Below are 15,473 nucleotides of genomic sequence, written 5' to 3'. Positions count from 1 at the left end.
CATGCATACAGTGAACCTGTACATCCATCCATCCATATATCCATACATACATGCATGCATCGACCCAGCACCCATACCCATTACTTACTGCACGCCGCTGAAACCGGGGTCGGGTGTGGAGGGGAAAACGACCCCACATTTAGCAGGGTGGGGGGGGGGGGGGGGGGTGGAAAAGGACAAGCCGAAGTGCGGAGAAAAACAGCGCGGATGCGGGTGTAGGCACGAACACGGTGATACGTCCACGTCTGTGTGTGTGTGTGTGTGTGTGAAAGTATGTGTGTGCGGGGGGGGGGCGCGGCTCTGAGCATTCTGCTGAGTAAACTCATAACTTACTCGGTGTAAGTAAGCAAGCAAGACGTGTGGAAGAGTGCAAGCAATGGCGCAGAGCGGAAAAGAACAAGAAAAAGAAGAAGGTGTTGGGTAAAGGGTAAAGCGCCTAGCGGTATGCTACCGAGATTGGAATCAGGTTGGTGTTGTTGGTTGTTGGCGTTGTTGGTTCGTTGGTTGTTTCAGACCCGGGTTGAGCTTTGTATCTATGCATCGGTACTCTCAAGTCTCTCAAGCATACACTAAACATGTTCAGACACATACATTCAATACCAAGTCGAATCATCCACCTACTTGCACCTGTTGGAAAAACACAAACTATCTCTTAACATCAATACTCTTAACCAAATCTCCACCCAAGCGTCTAACCTCATGCACAATAGCTTCGCGGTTCGCCTTGATTTCCACTGCGTCCTTTTTACCAACAGGCGTGCTGTTCCACCCCGCCTTGATCTTCCAGCTCCTCTGTGCAGTGACCACGGGGTTCCACAGCCCCACAATCTTGTCTAGGGACTCGGGATCCCAGAACCAGAGCACCGTGTCGCCATAGACTTCGGCCAGCTCTTGTGCAAAGAGCTGGGGCAGAGGCGTCGTCGCTGCTGGAGACGGGCCGGCTAGTTTCTGGAGGTCCAGATTTTTGAACTGTGGTGTTGTGGATTTGCGCGATTTCGTGGACTTAAGACTGTATTTCGAGGAGATGGATATGACGAGATCAAACTCGGATATGCTGGGTACGAAGAGAGCTTCTGGCTTCATTGCATCGTGTGCCTTGGAGGCGTCTTTATTGTTGATGTGCCTCAACAAAGCGTCTTCATTGGCGCGAACAGCCTGTGTGGCTGCTTTCGTCAACGCAGTCAAACGCGTAGCAACAACTTTTTCGGGTTTCGCCTTATCTGTCCATGTTGTGCCTTCTTCATCAAGGTTGGTAGCTGCGAAAAGTACCACGCGGTTCATGGCAGGATCGATGCGTCGCCATGCTTCGAAGCGAGTCCGTAGACGGTCTAGATCTTCCGACTTCATGCCCCTCAAAGATGTGTCTTCCAGGTCTGCAGGATTGGCTGTAAAGGATGTCGAAAAGTCTACTATCAGAGGGACATGGCGCCAGTCCCATCGGCTGATCCACGACAATGTTCGTAGGAAAGCAGTCGTTGCAGTCGACGGCACCGGCCATGGTTGAGGTTGAAGAAATGTCCGTATAACCAGGAGCTCGATGAGCTCCGGTGAGAAGTGCGGCGCCAGCAGATGCGATGCAAACCATTTCTTCGTCAACCGTATGGCTGGTGAGAGTGCTAGAAAACGGGTGCAGAGTGTCTGCAGTGCTTGCGAGTGTTGGGGGGACTGAATGAATTCGCGTTTGTACAATGCCAAAGAAGACGCAGCAGACTCGCGCGAATGCGAATCCAATGATTTGTCCTTGATCTGGCGGTCGAACAGCGTAGGTTCGCGATCATGGTAGATGCGAATACGGAACGTAAATCCAGTTGCAACCGTCACGTCCAGGAATGCCTGGTTCTGAGCCGGCTGTGACGGGTTTTCCATGCCAACGCGGGCAACGTAACCAGTCTCCAATTTGTGTAGCAGCTCTGCAAGTCGGAGAAGGAAGGCGATCTTGGTCCGCTGGATGGCGCACAGGTCATCCGGCCAACGGCCAGAGCCTTCGAATTGCAACACGACCGATGCGGGAGCGTGGCCCGGAGCGGGAACTTCAATAGACGCATAACGCAATTGCGGATCGGCGGCTCTCAGGTGACGAAGCTGAAGTGGTAGCTCCTCCAGGTCCCGAATGTCTTTCTCCATGGCACTAAACGCGTTCATGATAGGAAGGAATGGCGCTGTCCCAGACTGTCCCTGCATATGGCCTGCTGTTATGAGGTGGCCAAATGCGTCGCTCGTGAACTTGGCTTGTTCGGCCACGGACCCAGCTACGTGCTTGCCGAGTATATAAAGAACAATCTGCTCCATGACGGACGCATCCTTGACTGTCCAGACAACACTTTCGAGAATACTCCCATCCTTGAAGCGCCTGAGCTCAGCCTTCTCGCCCCAGAACTTGCGGAAAATGGCTGCCTCCTGCTTGTTCTCTGCTGGAGGCCCATGGTCCACGGTGCGGGTAGCGTTTGCGGGATCCGTGATGAAGCTGACAAGAATGCTCTTGGTTTGCTTTTCCTGGGGATGCCTTGATGAAACTGACCAAGTTTCTTCCTCTGGCATGGTGAATGAAATAGCTGTAATGCGATCGGCCAGCGCCCGGGTCAAAGTGCTGTGTATCTTTCGACAGGCCTCGCTCAGTTGTGAATCATACTCTTCACTTCCAGCTTCTAGACCCAGCGACGCAAGAGGAATCTCGAGTGTAGCATCGTATCGGTACTTGATCAGCTCAGTCTTTAGAATAAAGGTCGCGTCAAACTGATCAAAGACGGAGTCACTCAGCATATCGACGGTAGCTTTTGCTTCTGACTGCAGACGCTTGTATGACCAGGGTGTCATCTTGAACAGCACATTCTGCCCTCGTGGCCCATCAAAGACCACAGGCGCGGTCTCTGCCTTTGGAATGGTGATGTTGAATGCCTGGAAGATGAATGGCTTCTTCGTCAGGTCGCCGCGAGAAAGAAACTGAAGTGTCGACTTGAACAGCTGATAGCTGCTGAAACTAGAAGAAACCGACTGAGCTCCTGTTCCGGCATTTGGCTGGAGGAGAATCGCCATAATGACAGCCCATTCAAAGTTTCCAAACCCTCCTTTACGAATCTGACTGCCAAATCCGCGTTGCCTCAGCCAGATGCGTCCAAGTATGCATGCATCCTTGAAAGCTTCGGCTTTCGAGCCCGTGGCATGAAGAAGCTTGAGGTAGGCCGTAATGTTTCCGTCAGACTGCAGACTGTTGTTGTAGAAAGGCGTGGCCGTAAGCGCTTTGCTGGAAGGTTCATCCTCGCTGCCTTTGGGCCGGACGCAGTTTGAGGCTGGAAGAAGCTTGCTCTGGGCAAAAGTGTGCTCTGATAGCGCTACCAGCACGTTGATCTGGCACTTTGAGCTAGAAAAGTCGTCGGCATCGCCGTTACCACTCGGTCGCACGACAAGAATGGGCTGGAGCTGGTTCCCATGCAGGCGGTCAAAGACCAAGTCAAACTTGTGCTCTTTCGAAGCCTTGATCCCAGCAGCCAAACAGGCCAGATAGTATGCGCGCTTGTAAAAGTATCGGTGATTGAGATAGTCCTTTTCTTGAAACAGAGTCTTAGGCATGGTGACGACAAGATCGATCGCAAATTTTTCCTCATTTCGGGTCGCGGTTTTCAAAGGGTAACTGCCCGTCGCGTTCACGCTTGCAGGTCGTTCATACTGTAGCTTGTACAAGGCGTCTTTGGGCGGGCGAGGGCTAGGGAACGGGACTGCAACACCAGCAGATTTGAGCGCTTTTTCAGCCTCAGCAATCTATAGCAGTTAGCATACGCTGTGGATATGCGGCATGGAATCGACTTACAGGAAGCGGGTCGCGGCTGGGTATCTGCTCGATTATGGTCTTGAGCGTTCGCATTGCGTTCTCGGCCGGAGCTTCCTTCTTGCCATACTTCAGTTTGACCTGGTCAAGCAGCTCGTCCACCTGAAGCTTGAACATGTTCGACTTGAACGAATCGGCTGTGTAGACACCGTCCTGGAGGCTGGGTGCTGGTCTCTTGGGCGCCTGCTTCGGTGCGCTCGTGGCTTTGCCGCTCGAGGTCTGCTTGCTGTCTTCATGGACACTCTCGTCGCCCTCCGAGTCTTGCTCCTCTTCGCTCATGTCTTCATCTTCATCGTCATCCATCTCTTGTGCGCCGTCTTTGGAAACGTCGCTCTCGCTTTGCGCATCTCCAGCGTCGTTTCCATCCGAGTCGACACTGCCATTGGCCTCGTCAAAGTCGGCAAAACTTCCCTCGCTTTCGGCTTCCGAGTCGCTGTGCTCCAGCTTTCTCCGTTTAATTGCGGGCGGGGCCATTTCGCGTCGTGGTGGTTGTCGCATGCGACGCGAAATTTCTCTGGAACTTTTCCCGCGGGAGTGCCTTATCGATAAGCAGGGTGGCAGGGATGTGGCGGGTGCGAGGTCACGACAGCTCATGCTTGCTCGTTACATCACCCCTCATGAAGGCGTCGGTGAGGGGAACAGCTTCTTCAACATAATCTTCCTTTACATTTCTACATAGCCATTCAACTGCTCCATGACTTAATGGAGATGAGATCACGCCCACCTTAATAAACTTTTTTCATTGCCTTCACATCCCGTATCACTATCCACAGTGCCGGTGCTAACAAAGCTCGCCCGCACTTGCGGCTCCTTTTCCATCAACTCTACACGCAGTAGCGTACCAAAGAGAGCCATCGGTATGGCTTGGAGAAGCTCTGGAGCCACTAACGAGGCTCTTGTTAATAATCTTGCGAAAAACCAGCTCATCCAGTCGGATAGGGTCCAGGATGCCATGCTAAAGGTATGAAGCACCAGCACCATGACCAGGCCGACAATTGACCAGTATATACAGGTTGATCGCGCGCACTATGCTCCGGCGTCGCCCTATGAAGACTCCCCCCAGCCCATCGGCCACCGCGCGACCATATCCGCACCGCACATGCATGCCTCGGCTTGCGAATCGCTCCTCGACTATCTCAAGCCAGGCTCCAAGGTCCTAGATGTCGGTTCAGGCTCGGGCTATCTAACCGCAGTCCTGGCTAACCTCGTCGCACCCAACGGCACTGTTGTCGGAATCGAGCACATCCAGCCGTTGAACGACCTCGCAGTAGGCAACATGTCCAAGTCAGAAGAAGGTCGTAGGATGCTAGAGTCTGGACAGGTCAAGTTTGTTACCGGAGACGGCCGAAAAGGCTGGGCTGAAGGTGCGCCGTACGATGCGATTCACGTTGGCGCTGCGGCTGCCGAACACCATGAGGCATTGACCGAGCAGCTCAAAGCACCGGGACGCCTGTTTGTACCAGTTGCAGAAGGCTGGCTGCAGCACATCTGGGTGATTGACAAGAAGGAGGACGGAAGCGTTGAGCGCCAGAAGCTATACGGCGTGCAGTATGTCCCCTTGACAGATGCGCCCGTGTAAGTTGCAGAGCGAGTTTGGACAGCGATTTCGAGACAGGGAAGGGGCTGGAATGACTAAATTGTACCATTATTGCCCCACGAGACCCTCAAACAGCTCGTCTCTTCTTCTCCGCACCTCGTCCAGCCTGACCTCTAATTTGCCCACTTCTTTCCTCGCAGCTTCCTTGTCAGCAGGCAGTCCGGCGAACTCTCTGACTTCCCGCTCTACCGCCTCGACCCTCTCGCGGAGCTCGTCTAGCGCCTTTTGCTGCTCCAACATGTCGTTTATGGCCTCGGCAGACCCAATGTTCTTGGAGCCTGGTGTCATGTTGCGCGACTGTGATGACTGCACAGACGATAGCTTGTCTTCGTACTCGCGAATCTTGGTGCGCAGGTGCTTGATTTGGCGCGTCTGCTCGGTGGTCTGGCGCTGCAGGGTCGGGGGCGTGGAGAAGGCGGGATTCGTCTGGATGTCGTGCAGCTGCGTGCGGAGGAGGGACTGCTGCTTATCGACGTAGCCCTGCAGCGCCGCAATGTGTGCAAGCTGGTTGGTGAGGTTCTGCGACGTGGTCGTGTTGTAGATGAGCGCATGCGCGATAGACTCGGGGTTGGCCGTGGGCGTGTTGAGAGCGACGGCGGTCGATGCCAGCGCATCGAGAGCCTGCTCGCCCTCGGGCGTGAGGCTGGCTCTCAGCTGCGACAGGATGCGCTCGTCGTGCTCGTTGCTTTGGACCTACCGTTGTGAGCAGCGTGCTCGGCGCACGGCAGTGCAAGCGGACCTGTAGCTCTCATACCTCGTCCAGCTCGCGCAGCGCCTCCCTCTCTACGCGCTCCATGACGGCTCTCTCTTCGTCGGCTCTTTCGTTTGCCACGGACAGCTCGCGCAGGGCCTTGAGCGTGTCATCGTTGCGCTCAAACGTCGGCACGGTGCGGCCGGCGTATTTGTATGACAGCCACAAGTCGATCTGCGCCCAGTCGTGGGCCTGGGCGCGTTGCTGGCGTGCCTTTGACGGCGAAAACAGGTCCGAGGGCGTGAGGGCGTCCATGGCTTTGTATGTGTGGAAGGGCGCGACGCCGATGTTGGCAATGTTTGGCGAATGCGTGGCAGAGACTCGCCCTCGCAACTCCAAGGTGGGGCCCGGGCGGGCTTGCACATGTCGCGGCGCATTTGGGCGCAGACGCGGAGAAAGGTCGAGTGCGAGTTGCATTACTTATCGATAACCTTCAAACTCTCCAAGTGCCGGTGCCGAAGTCGGAGCTAGCCGCCTTTTGGAATAATCGCTGGCTGCCATTCGAGTCATTGCGCCATTATATCTGTTTTGCTGGCCCCGTCACTGCCATGTTTCCCGTCTGCCAGTCTTACAATACCGCCTTTTTGCTGCTGACCCGCCGACAATGTCGCCCATGGTCCTCGAGAACGATGTAGAAGTGGGAGAAAGTCTGCCGCCAGCAACCGAGCACGTGCGTATCAAGTTTCGCCGCCCAACACGGCACCCGAGTCTGATATGTGACAGGCAGTCAGCGTCTCACTGCCAACATGGCGAGCAAATGTAGGCTACGAAGAGGGCGAGGAGTGGGTCCTCAGCAAGATGAAGACGGGCTATCCAAGGTACGCCGGTGGCGAGGCACGCATACCACGCCATGTACTGACTGCCCCAAGATTCTTCATTCACAAGATCATACAAGCCTTGGCAGCAACCATTGCCGACAAGTACGGACGTCCGGATGAGAGTGCCATGCTGTTCCCCACACATGCCATCGCGGCGAGATGTCAAGACTTCTTCTTCAGCCAAGCACCTGACCTGAATGCATCCCAAGTCCGCATCCTGGACTTCCTGCCCATAGGCGAGAAAGAAAGATCCCACGAGTTTGACATCATCTCTCCGCGCATCTCAGCCGTCCTCTTTCCAAAGGAGCGCTTCAGCATAGCAAAGGCCTTTTGGCAACATTCCGGTGACGGCGTGTCGAGCCGGAGAGCAGAGTACTGCGCCCAGCTATTTAAAGAAGGCACCCTCGTAGAAGCCTCAACACTCGAAACCCCACTACGAGTATCCAAGGGCCCTAGACGCTACCAGAAGAAGACATCAGTTGACCTCGATGCTTCGGCTGACCCCTCAAATGGCAACAGAGAAGTGCAAGACCCCACTCTGTTTGTCGAAGAGCGTTTCGGACGCAACCTGAGTCTCTCACAGGCAAAGAATGCCAAACTAGCCGTGCGAAGGCGCATCGCTGGCTCCTTGACCGCAGACGTTGGACTAACCGAAGCCATGGCGCTGGACCACGACGCAACAAGGAAAAGACCCGTCGCCGGCTTCTCAGAAGACGACGTCTACCTCTATCCCACAGGCATGAGCTCAATCTTCAACTCGCACCGCAACATCCTGCGCGCAAAAGGCGCAAAGAAATCCATCGTCTACGGCTTCCCATACATCGACACGCTCAAAATCACGGAGAAATTCGGCCCCGGCTCCCATTTCTACGGCTTCGGCTCTGCAGACGAACTCGATGATCTCGAGCAGCGCTTGAAATCCGGCGAGCAATTCGCCGCCCTCTTTACAGAGTTTCCCGGAAACCCGCTGCTGAAATCCCCAGACCTGGAACGCATTCGCAAATTAGCGGATACGTATGATTTTTGCGTTGTCGTGGACGAGACGATTGGCAATTTCATCAACGTCAATGTGCTGCAGTATGCAGATGTAGTCGTGAGCAGTCTGACAAAGGTGTTTAGTGGCGAGAGTAACGTCATGGCTGGAGGGTTCGTACACCTTTTTATTGTTGTAAGGCATAACTGGCACTAACAAAGATAATGAACAGTCTCGTGCTCAACCCCGAAGCAAAAAATTACCCCCTGCTCAAACGCACGTGGGACGAAGACTACCAAGACAACCACTGGGCCGAAGACAGCATCTTCCTCGAGCGCAACAGCAGAGACTTTGTCTCGAGAATCGAGCGTATCAACGTCAATGCTGAAGCAATTTGTGAAGTCCTGAGCTCACATCCTCGAGGTTCGTTTCTCTCTCCCTCTTCCATCTCCGCATCACCACCACCATCATTATCATTATCATCATCATCATCATCATCATCATCATCATCGTTATACTTTCTAACACCACCATTCAACCAGTCAAGCAAGTAAACTACCCCAAAACCTCGCCGTCCCGCCCCCACTACGACAAATGCCGCAATCCCAACGGTGGCTATGGCGGTCTGCTCTCAGCTACCTTCCACACCCGAGCCGACGCCATTGCCTTTTTCGACAACCTCGATACCGTCAAGGGACCTAGTCTGGGTACAAATTTTACCCTCAGCTCGCCTTATGTCATTTTAGCGCATTATGGGGAACTAGACTGGGTAAGCTTCTTTTGATTTCAATCATGCATGTTTATGTTTTTTTTTCTTCTTCTAGTTATGGATATGCCTGGCTAACGACTTTGGACATATACAGTGTGCTAAATGGGGTGTAGAGCAGGATTTGATTCGCTTCAGCGTGGGGCTAGAAGAGACGAGTAAACTGGTTGAGACGTTCAAGAAGGCGCTGGATGCTTTACCTGCGCAGGATGGCGCGGATGCAAACAAATAGTAGCATTTATGTAGTTTAACACAGCATAATATAGCAAAGTTCAGATACATAAAGCGTTTTGGGCGCAGTGACATGTTGGCTAGCGAGTCATTCGCACACTATACTAGCTCGTGTGTGTGTTGTCTTGTTTACGGAAGCCGCTCGGTCTAATATAAATATATATATGTATAGTCTGAAGTTAACTGCTTATCTGACCAGCAGCAAACCGCAGCACAGAACAGCCTAGATACAGGAGGGGACGTAGCTGAGTGATCTTCCGGACCCACAAAGTGTGGAGAAAGACGACATTGACATGCTAGTAAAAGTCAGATAAGCCCGTATCTGCAAGCAGTGCAAGGACAGCAAATCCCCAATGATTCGCATACAAGCTGCAGCGACGCTAGGCATTAGTTTCGGCGCTGTGCGGATGAAGAGAACGCAGAGCTTTAGGTTGTATTGTGTGCGTAATGAAGTCCACATTGAGTTTAAGCCAGCAAGAAGAAGAAGAAGAAGAAAAAACAAATCAACTGATAAGAGAGTGTCTGCTGATGATGAGCTGCGACCTCCATGACACGCGTAGGGTGTCATGTGGCACTATTCTTTCCCCTTCGGGCCTTTAGTAGTGCGCTGAAGTAGTGAGCTGAAGAGGCTAAGCAGTTTTCTAGACATAGTTTTTGTTTTGTTTTTGCAAAGGCCAGTCTTGAATTATCCGTTGGGCTTGGATCGGGAAAATATCGTATCGACATGCGAAAGATGTGGTTTTGCCAAGTCGATAGACATATGCAAGTTCCAGGCGGGGAAAGAAAGGAAATCGATCGATCGAGTTGAAGGAATGATTGCCGAAATGGAAAAAGGCATCGTGTTTTCTTTTTCTTTTCCCGCTTCAGCCAGGCTAGACGACATTGCAACGTGTCTGTCGGAATGGACAGGAACTTGTCGGAACGATAGCGGAGCCTCCGGTGTGGGTTGATGATAATGGTTGGATGCCTTATTGTTGTCTTCCGGATAGTGCAGACTTATACCAGATTGGGTTTCTTTAGGCGGTGTCCACGCAGCCGAAGATGCTTTTCCAAATTTCTTGTGGCCCTCGCTGCCGTCGGTCGTTGTTGAAAACGTCGGGGTTGCGGGTTGAGGCCTCTTTGGGATATGACAAGACCCACACCTGATCCTCCGTAGGATGCTTTAGCCGACGTCACAGCACCCTTGACATTCATGCCGTGCCTGCCCCATGCTATGCCATTGCTGTACAACATACACGCGCGCGGTCTGTTTGCAAACTGTCAAGCCCCAGGTGGAGCATGACGGAGGCCACTTGATCGCTAGAGATCCGGGGCGGGGTTCGGCGGCTGAGTAGCGCACCCGACACTCCGGGTTGAAGTGTGCAAGGACTCGGGGGGTCTCTCGGGGGGGTGGTGAAGGCATCCGCAAAGCTGGTCTCTAGAGATGGTCCAGCTTGAGACTGAGCTGAATTCGAAGTATTGCTATAAGTTATCGATCACAGGTTCATAAATGAGCTGTTTAGGCGCCTTTGGTCCAAGCAGAAAGGGCGCTGTTGCAATTGTCAATAACAGGGCAATCACGTGGTTATAACGAGCCGGTTGGCCATTGTGATGATACCCGTCTAGTTTTGGCACTATTGGCCAGGCTGAAGGCAGTCTTTGCACGTGTCAATCGCGCACGACCGCCCAGTGCTCCGCTTCGCTTGGAGAAGGCGATTGTCTCCCTACTTATACAGTATAGTAAGCCAAGACCTCAAAACCGCAGTCTGAATGCGAATCCGGATGTTACCCCGTAGCTGTGAGAGATGTCGTATGAGGGGCTCGCTCAGCTGGGACTGTAATTCGATGGTGGTCCCCTGCCGTCTACCGGGGCAAGACCAGGTTCCTCTAGCGTCGGATGAATCTCGCTTCGACCAGCTCTCCAGGAAGTGCCCGGTACGGAGTCGACAATCGAGTTAGAAGTAGCAGGCGTTGGGTGTATTCATGTCCGCACTCGCCTCCGTCAGATGGCTTTTTATTTGCCACGGGCCTGGCGTCGTGGATCCACCGTGCTGATTTCTGAGGCTGACGAACCATGTAGCCTGCCAATAGTGCTTTTGGCTATGGGGGCGGCCTTGAAGCCGTACTGTGAAGCTGCTGTATTAGCCTGCAGGCAGCCCAATCGAGCATGGTGTCCTTTCGTCACAGTGATGCCATGAGCAGTCGGTACAGCGGCCAGCCGTAATGTGATGGGGTGGTGATACGCCTATCGTCTGCGAGAGCTGTTGGCACATGGGAATCGGGACGCTGCAAGGCTCGGAGATCGGTATAAACCGAGTCCGGCGTGACGGGCCCGATTGAGTGAGCGACTCGAGTCAGGCTCGCGGTCCCGTCAAAGGCAGCGTGAGTGCGGCGTGGAGTGTGATTGCTGGGTTGACGTGATGTGGGCGGGAGGTGCAAGAAGGGCAGAATGGGCGCCACCCAATGGAAAAAGGCTTGGCATCCCGTGTGCCGCCCGGTAGCCTCCGCGCGGCTGCCGGTGCTGGTGTCGCCTTGCCGCCAGAGCCACAATGGCGTTACATGGGCAGCCTGCGCTATACCCACGATACGAAGCCAAACTCCAAGCTCCACCCACGATGCCAGTGCCAGTGCCAGTGCCAGAAGCTGGACGTCAAGCCTCAGCTCCAGCGGGGCCATCCATCCATCCATCCATCGACCCCGACATGCTCGCGATGCCCATGCCACCGCCTTGCTCCCCCAGGCCCGTCCAGGCCAACCCATCCCAGCCCCTTCTGCCAGCGACGGCAGCGGCCTCGCAATGCCAATGGAACTTCCAAAAACCGCCTGGCCGAGGGCGTGCCGATTACCTGCCGGTGCTTTGAACGGCACCGCTTCCGACAGACCAGACAACGGCCCGCTTGGCCAGCGCACGTGCTCGCGTGACGGGTCACAGGTACTGCAGCGGGCCAAACATAGAAACGAGCAATAAGCTGCGCATCAACCGGGCATGGCACGCCGTCTGGGGGGGGGTGCTTTATGGGGGTTATGGGGGAGGCCAGGCAGCGGCAGCAGATGGCATTGTGGCGGTGTCAGAAGCCCGTCGAGCACAGCAAACCAAGGCCTCGACATCAACGCCGTGCACACGCCACGTTTACTGACGCTCAACGCTGGCTTACCCGAACAGCCCTCGTCCACTTCCCCCCTCCCACTCTTGTCCGCACATGGATGGCCCACCTGGGGGCTAACTCACAGAGTCCTGACAGGCCACACCCTTCCAGAAAACCCGGCCTAGACCCGGCCTGGTTCTGTGTCTCCAGCGCGAAGGCCCCAAACGCCACCAACCTCGTCTTGTCCATGGCCGTTCACGACGACGCTCGCACTCGTCCGTCGTCGTCGCCCGAGTTGCCCTCGCCCGAGTTGCCCTCGCAACGTCATGTCCCCAGCCATGACGGCAGCCATGCCAGCAGCCGCGAGTGGGCCATGCAAATGCTATCAGGGAACGCCGACGGCAACGTGGTGTCGCTCTGTATCCAGAGCGACCTAGTCCCGGTTAAGCAGGGCAGCGGTGCCTTGCTATCACCCCACTTCACGAGAATCGCGCAATTCTTACTGATGGGTGGATACCCCCGGCCTAGGCATTGCGGATGCACGTCGTGTGGCTAGTCAACGGTCAAAGGGCCAGGACGCTCAGCGGCCGGGGTGTGCATCCTTCGAGGCTCCAGCCAGTCGCCAGCCGCGAAGCCGGGAAAAGCGCTCTGCTGCTGTTGGATCGTGAAGCTCAGATACCGTGTTCCTGTATTTCCAGGCATCCCCCATGCACGGTAAGGGCGCAGACCACCTGGACACTGTCAAATGTCAAGGTCAGGATGGTGATTCTGCCTCGCAGTAAATCTCCCATAAGGCTGCTGTAATCCCTTCCGACGACCTTGTATCCACGGAGCCCAAACGTACGTCTACCCCACTGACACCCTCTACACCAAATGTTGCCGTTCTGCCCTCGAACATGACCCAGCGGTCTCCCAACCCACATCAGCCCAAGACGACAACAATCTCACGAAGACTTAGGGACCGTGCCGACCAGAACTTGTCTGTTCAGCCACCAGAAATTCCACAAATAAGGGGGGCTCGCTCGTGCCGTGCCGCAAACTTGCAAACGCCCCGCCACAATCCCATTGATTATCAAACGCCCGGCTCGCACCCGCCTTCGCTAACTTGGAATACCTCACACCTTCTCGAAGACATTCCCAAGAGCCACCCTTCTCAACCAGCTCCTTCTGACCAGAGCCAATTCCAAGACACCGCCCTTGCGCAGACCATTGACTTCTTTCCTCTCGACTCTCGTCACGACTCACGCCTCGGACCCGTGTCGACTGCTGGCCATCCGACGCCGCGCACTAACCACATCCACCCGACGCAAAGCCTAGATCTCCTTCCGTCGCCATCTTTATCTACGTCCAGCAGGCATTCTTCCAAAGTCGAACCCTCAACAGACTTGGAACAGTCGCACGATCCGTTGCTCGAGCTACAAGACATGAGGTACGCGACCCCGCCAGTGGTTTTAGGCGAGCAGTTTCTCATATAGACAGCACCTTGGGCTTCATGATGCCTCCTTCGCAGTATGGTATGAACAATTACGGTTCCTCCCAAACATCCTACTCTTCTGGATATCCGTCTACTCAATCCTATGCGGAACCAAGATCTTCGGCACCAGGCCCATACGGCTCGACTTACTCTTCAAGTCCAGCCCCGAATGATCATCAACCAAGAAGAACCGACCAGCACACTGTTCTACCGCCGTATCCGCCTCAGCACCCGTCACTTCCGCGGACTACGTACCAGCAACCACCGCCATCAGATCCCATGCGAGCAAACGTAAATCCTATGGCTTCCGCTGCGCATTCGTACACTTACCAACCACCTCATAATCACGTCTCTAATCAGTCATTGGGAGGCAGCGCCTACCCGCCGTGAGTTCATCTCGAGCACCGCGTATGCCTTTCGCTAATAGAGGTAGACCGCAACTTTATCCACCAAGCTCCTACGCTGTGGGCGAATACCATCCATTACCTACCATGTATCCTCCAACAAACACTGCGCCTGCTACATACGCAACATATGAATCACCACCGAGCGCTCCGCCTTCTAACGCCTCGGTGCCTGCGCTTTCATCTTCGCCAAGCACCCAAGGGAACCCGGTAATGCCACGAGTCATCAACTCACGCCCAAAGCCTCAATGTTGGGATCACGGATGCAATGGAAGACAGTTTTCCACATTCAGCAACCTATTGCGGCACCAACGAGAAAAGTCAGGAAATGCCGCCAAGAGCAGTTGTCCCCGATGCGGAGCGGAGTTTACGCGCACGACTGCAAGAAACGGACACATGGCCCATGACAAGTGCAAGCCACGTAGAGCATCAGAAGCCGGCGGATAGGCAAAATCTGCATGCGGCTGTTCGATTGTTGTCATGATCAGATACCCGAAGAACTTTTCAGTAATACATCTCAGAAAGGATGTCGCAGTATATGCTCATCCAAGCAGGCTCTGGGCTCTCTCAAAGAAGCCAGTTGACAGAGCCAGAGGCACTCTAGAGGGTGGAAGCCACCCTAGATTCCGAGATTCCAGCTTCACATCTACCTACGCGTTTCGAATTTTGCGGCCTTCGGTTTTGGGAAGGATTTGTTGGTATAGCAACAGCATCACCAGGCGTTATGTCAAGCGTTTCAGCGGTCACCAATGCACATGATTATTTGATTGCAATCTGTTGTCTGTTATCACACCATTGCCGCGAGGATGTCGTATATGTAGAATTGCGAGCGCAATAGAAAGCCGGTGAGAGAGAGAGAGGAGGTATGCTGGGATCCAGAGCATCGGCATTCTTTCGCACCTTGCTGGCTCCATTCCTACACATACACAAAACATGTACATGCGAACATGCGAACATGCAAACACTCAGACGGGACGAACTGGTGGTATTGCCGGGCTTGAAAAAAAGGGCCGCCGGGGAAGAGTGCTGGCGGCATGCCTGTTGAGAGATCGCGGGAGGATTTTGCAGGAACCAGGAAAGCAGGAACACGGAACACCTGCTGCTTGGGGGATCCCCCTGTCCCCTGCGATGAACCCGACCATTTGGTTCGCACAAAAACCCATGAAGGTCATAATATATCCCAGGGTCCTCCTAGCAGCTTCCGCAAAGTCGGCACGGCAGAATTTCGGCCATGCCTAGAAGAAAAAGTCTTGGGGGAGACGGCATTGCAGTCGCTGTGCTATAGCAGGTCAAAGCGGAAAAATCTAGCGAGCATTGTCCACGCTTCAACGGGATTTGACTCGATACACACGACTGTCGAAACAAGCTTAAAAAGGCAATTCTCTGGGACGTAATTTCCACGCCACGCGGGCCAGCAATTACGGGCTGGCGCCCACATTGCCTTGGCCAAGAACATGCAGTAATACACACTGACATAGGCATAGGTATGGGTACGCAAGGCTACCACCCAAGCTTGCACGGCCCACGCCAGGTTCAGGTAACGATCAGACTAGCGGGCCGTTGTCGCCACG

At 54.3% G+C, this 15,473-nt stretch overlaps 6 protein-coding genes across 6 annotated transcripts; 3 read left to right on the top strand and 3 right to left on the bottom strand.

Annotated features, from left to right (window-relative positions):
- Positions 1-645: 645 nt before the first annotated feature.
- SETTUDRAFT_183124 (uncharacterized protein) lies at positions 646-4,297 on the bottom strand (the record flags this gene model as incomplete). The annotated part of the gene is made up of 2 exons (XM_008024522.1): positions 646-3,756; positions 3,806-4,297. The coding sequence occupies 2 exons, from the start codon at positions 4,295-4,297 to the stop codon at positions 646-648; spliced, it is 3,603 nt and encodes a 1,200-aa protein (XP_008022713.1).
- Positions 4,298-4,682: 385 nt separating this feature from the next.
- SETTUDRAFT_26107 (uncharacterized protein) lies at positions 4,683-5,402 on the top strand (the record flags this gene model as incomplete). Its single annotated transcript, XM_008024221.1, has 2 exons — positions 4,683-4,784; positions 4,836-5,402. 2 exons carry the CDS (start codon positions 4,683-4,685, stop codon positions 5,400-5,402), a joined length of 669 nt encoding a protein of 222 aa, XP_008022412.1.
- A 66-nt stretch (positions 5,403-5,468) lies between these two features.
- On the bottom strand, positions 5,469-6,426 carry SETTUDRAFT_159355 (uncharacterized protein; the record flags this gene model as incomplete). Its single annotated transcript, XM_008024521.1, has 2 exons — positions 5,469-6,113; positions 6,175-6,426. The coding sequence occupies 2 exons, from the start codon at positions 6,424-6,426 to the stop codon at positions 5,469-5,471; spliced, it is 897 nt and encodes a 298-aa protein (XP_008022712.1).
- Positions 6,427-6,775: 349 nt separating this feature from the next.
- SETTUDRAFT_37433 (uncharacterized protein) lies at positions 6,776-8,960 on the top strand (the record flags this gene model as incomplete). The annotated part of the gene is made up of 6 exons (XM_008024282.1): positions 6,776-6,841; positions 6,895-6,989; positions 7,041-8,135; positions 8,195-8,385; positions 8,505-8,731; positions 8,787-8,960. The coding sequence occupies 6 exons, from the start codon at positions 6,776-6,778 to the stop codon at positions 8,958-8,960; spliced, it is 1,848 nt and encodes a 615-aa protein (XP_008022473.1).
- A 2,159-nt stretch (positions 8,961-11,119) lies between these two features.
- SETTUDRAFT_37432 (uncharacterized protein) lies at positions 11,120-11,614 on the bottom strand (the record flags this gene model as incomplete). The annotated part of the gene is made up of 1 exon (XM_008024281.1): positions 11,120-11,614. One exon carries the CDS (start codon positions 11,612-11,614, stop codon positions 11,120-11,122), a length of 495 nt encoding a protein of 164 aa, XP_008022472.1.
- Positions 11,615-13,519: 1,905 nt separating this feature from the next.
- SETTUDRAFT_103803 (uncharacterized protein) lies at positions 13,520-14,349 on the top strand (the record flags this gene model as incomplete). Its single annotated transcript, XM_008024520.1, has 2 exons — positions 13,520-13,884; positions 13,932-14,349. 2 exons carry the CDS (start codon positions 13,520-13,522, stop codon positions 14,347-14,349), a joined length of 783 nt encoding a protein of 260 aa, XP_008022711.1.
- Positions 14,350-15,473: the final 1,124 nt, after the last annotated feature.

The sequence above is a fragment of the Exserohilum turcica genome (assembly GCF_000359705.1).
Source record: "Exserohilum turcica Et28A unplaced genomic scaffold SETTUscaffold_12, whole genome shotgun sequence".
NCBI classification, from domain to species: Eukaryota; Fungi; Ascomycota; class Dothideomycetes; order Pleosporales; family Pleosporaceae; genus Exserohilum; species Exserohilum turcicum.
The sequence above is the reverse complement of the archived record's forward strand: the minus strand, read 5'-3'. Positions and strand labels throughout refer to the sequence as shown.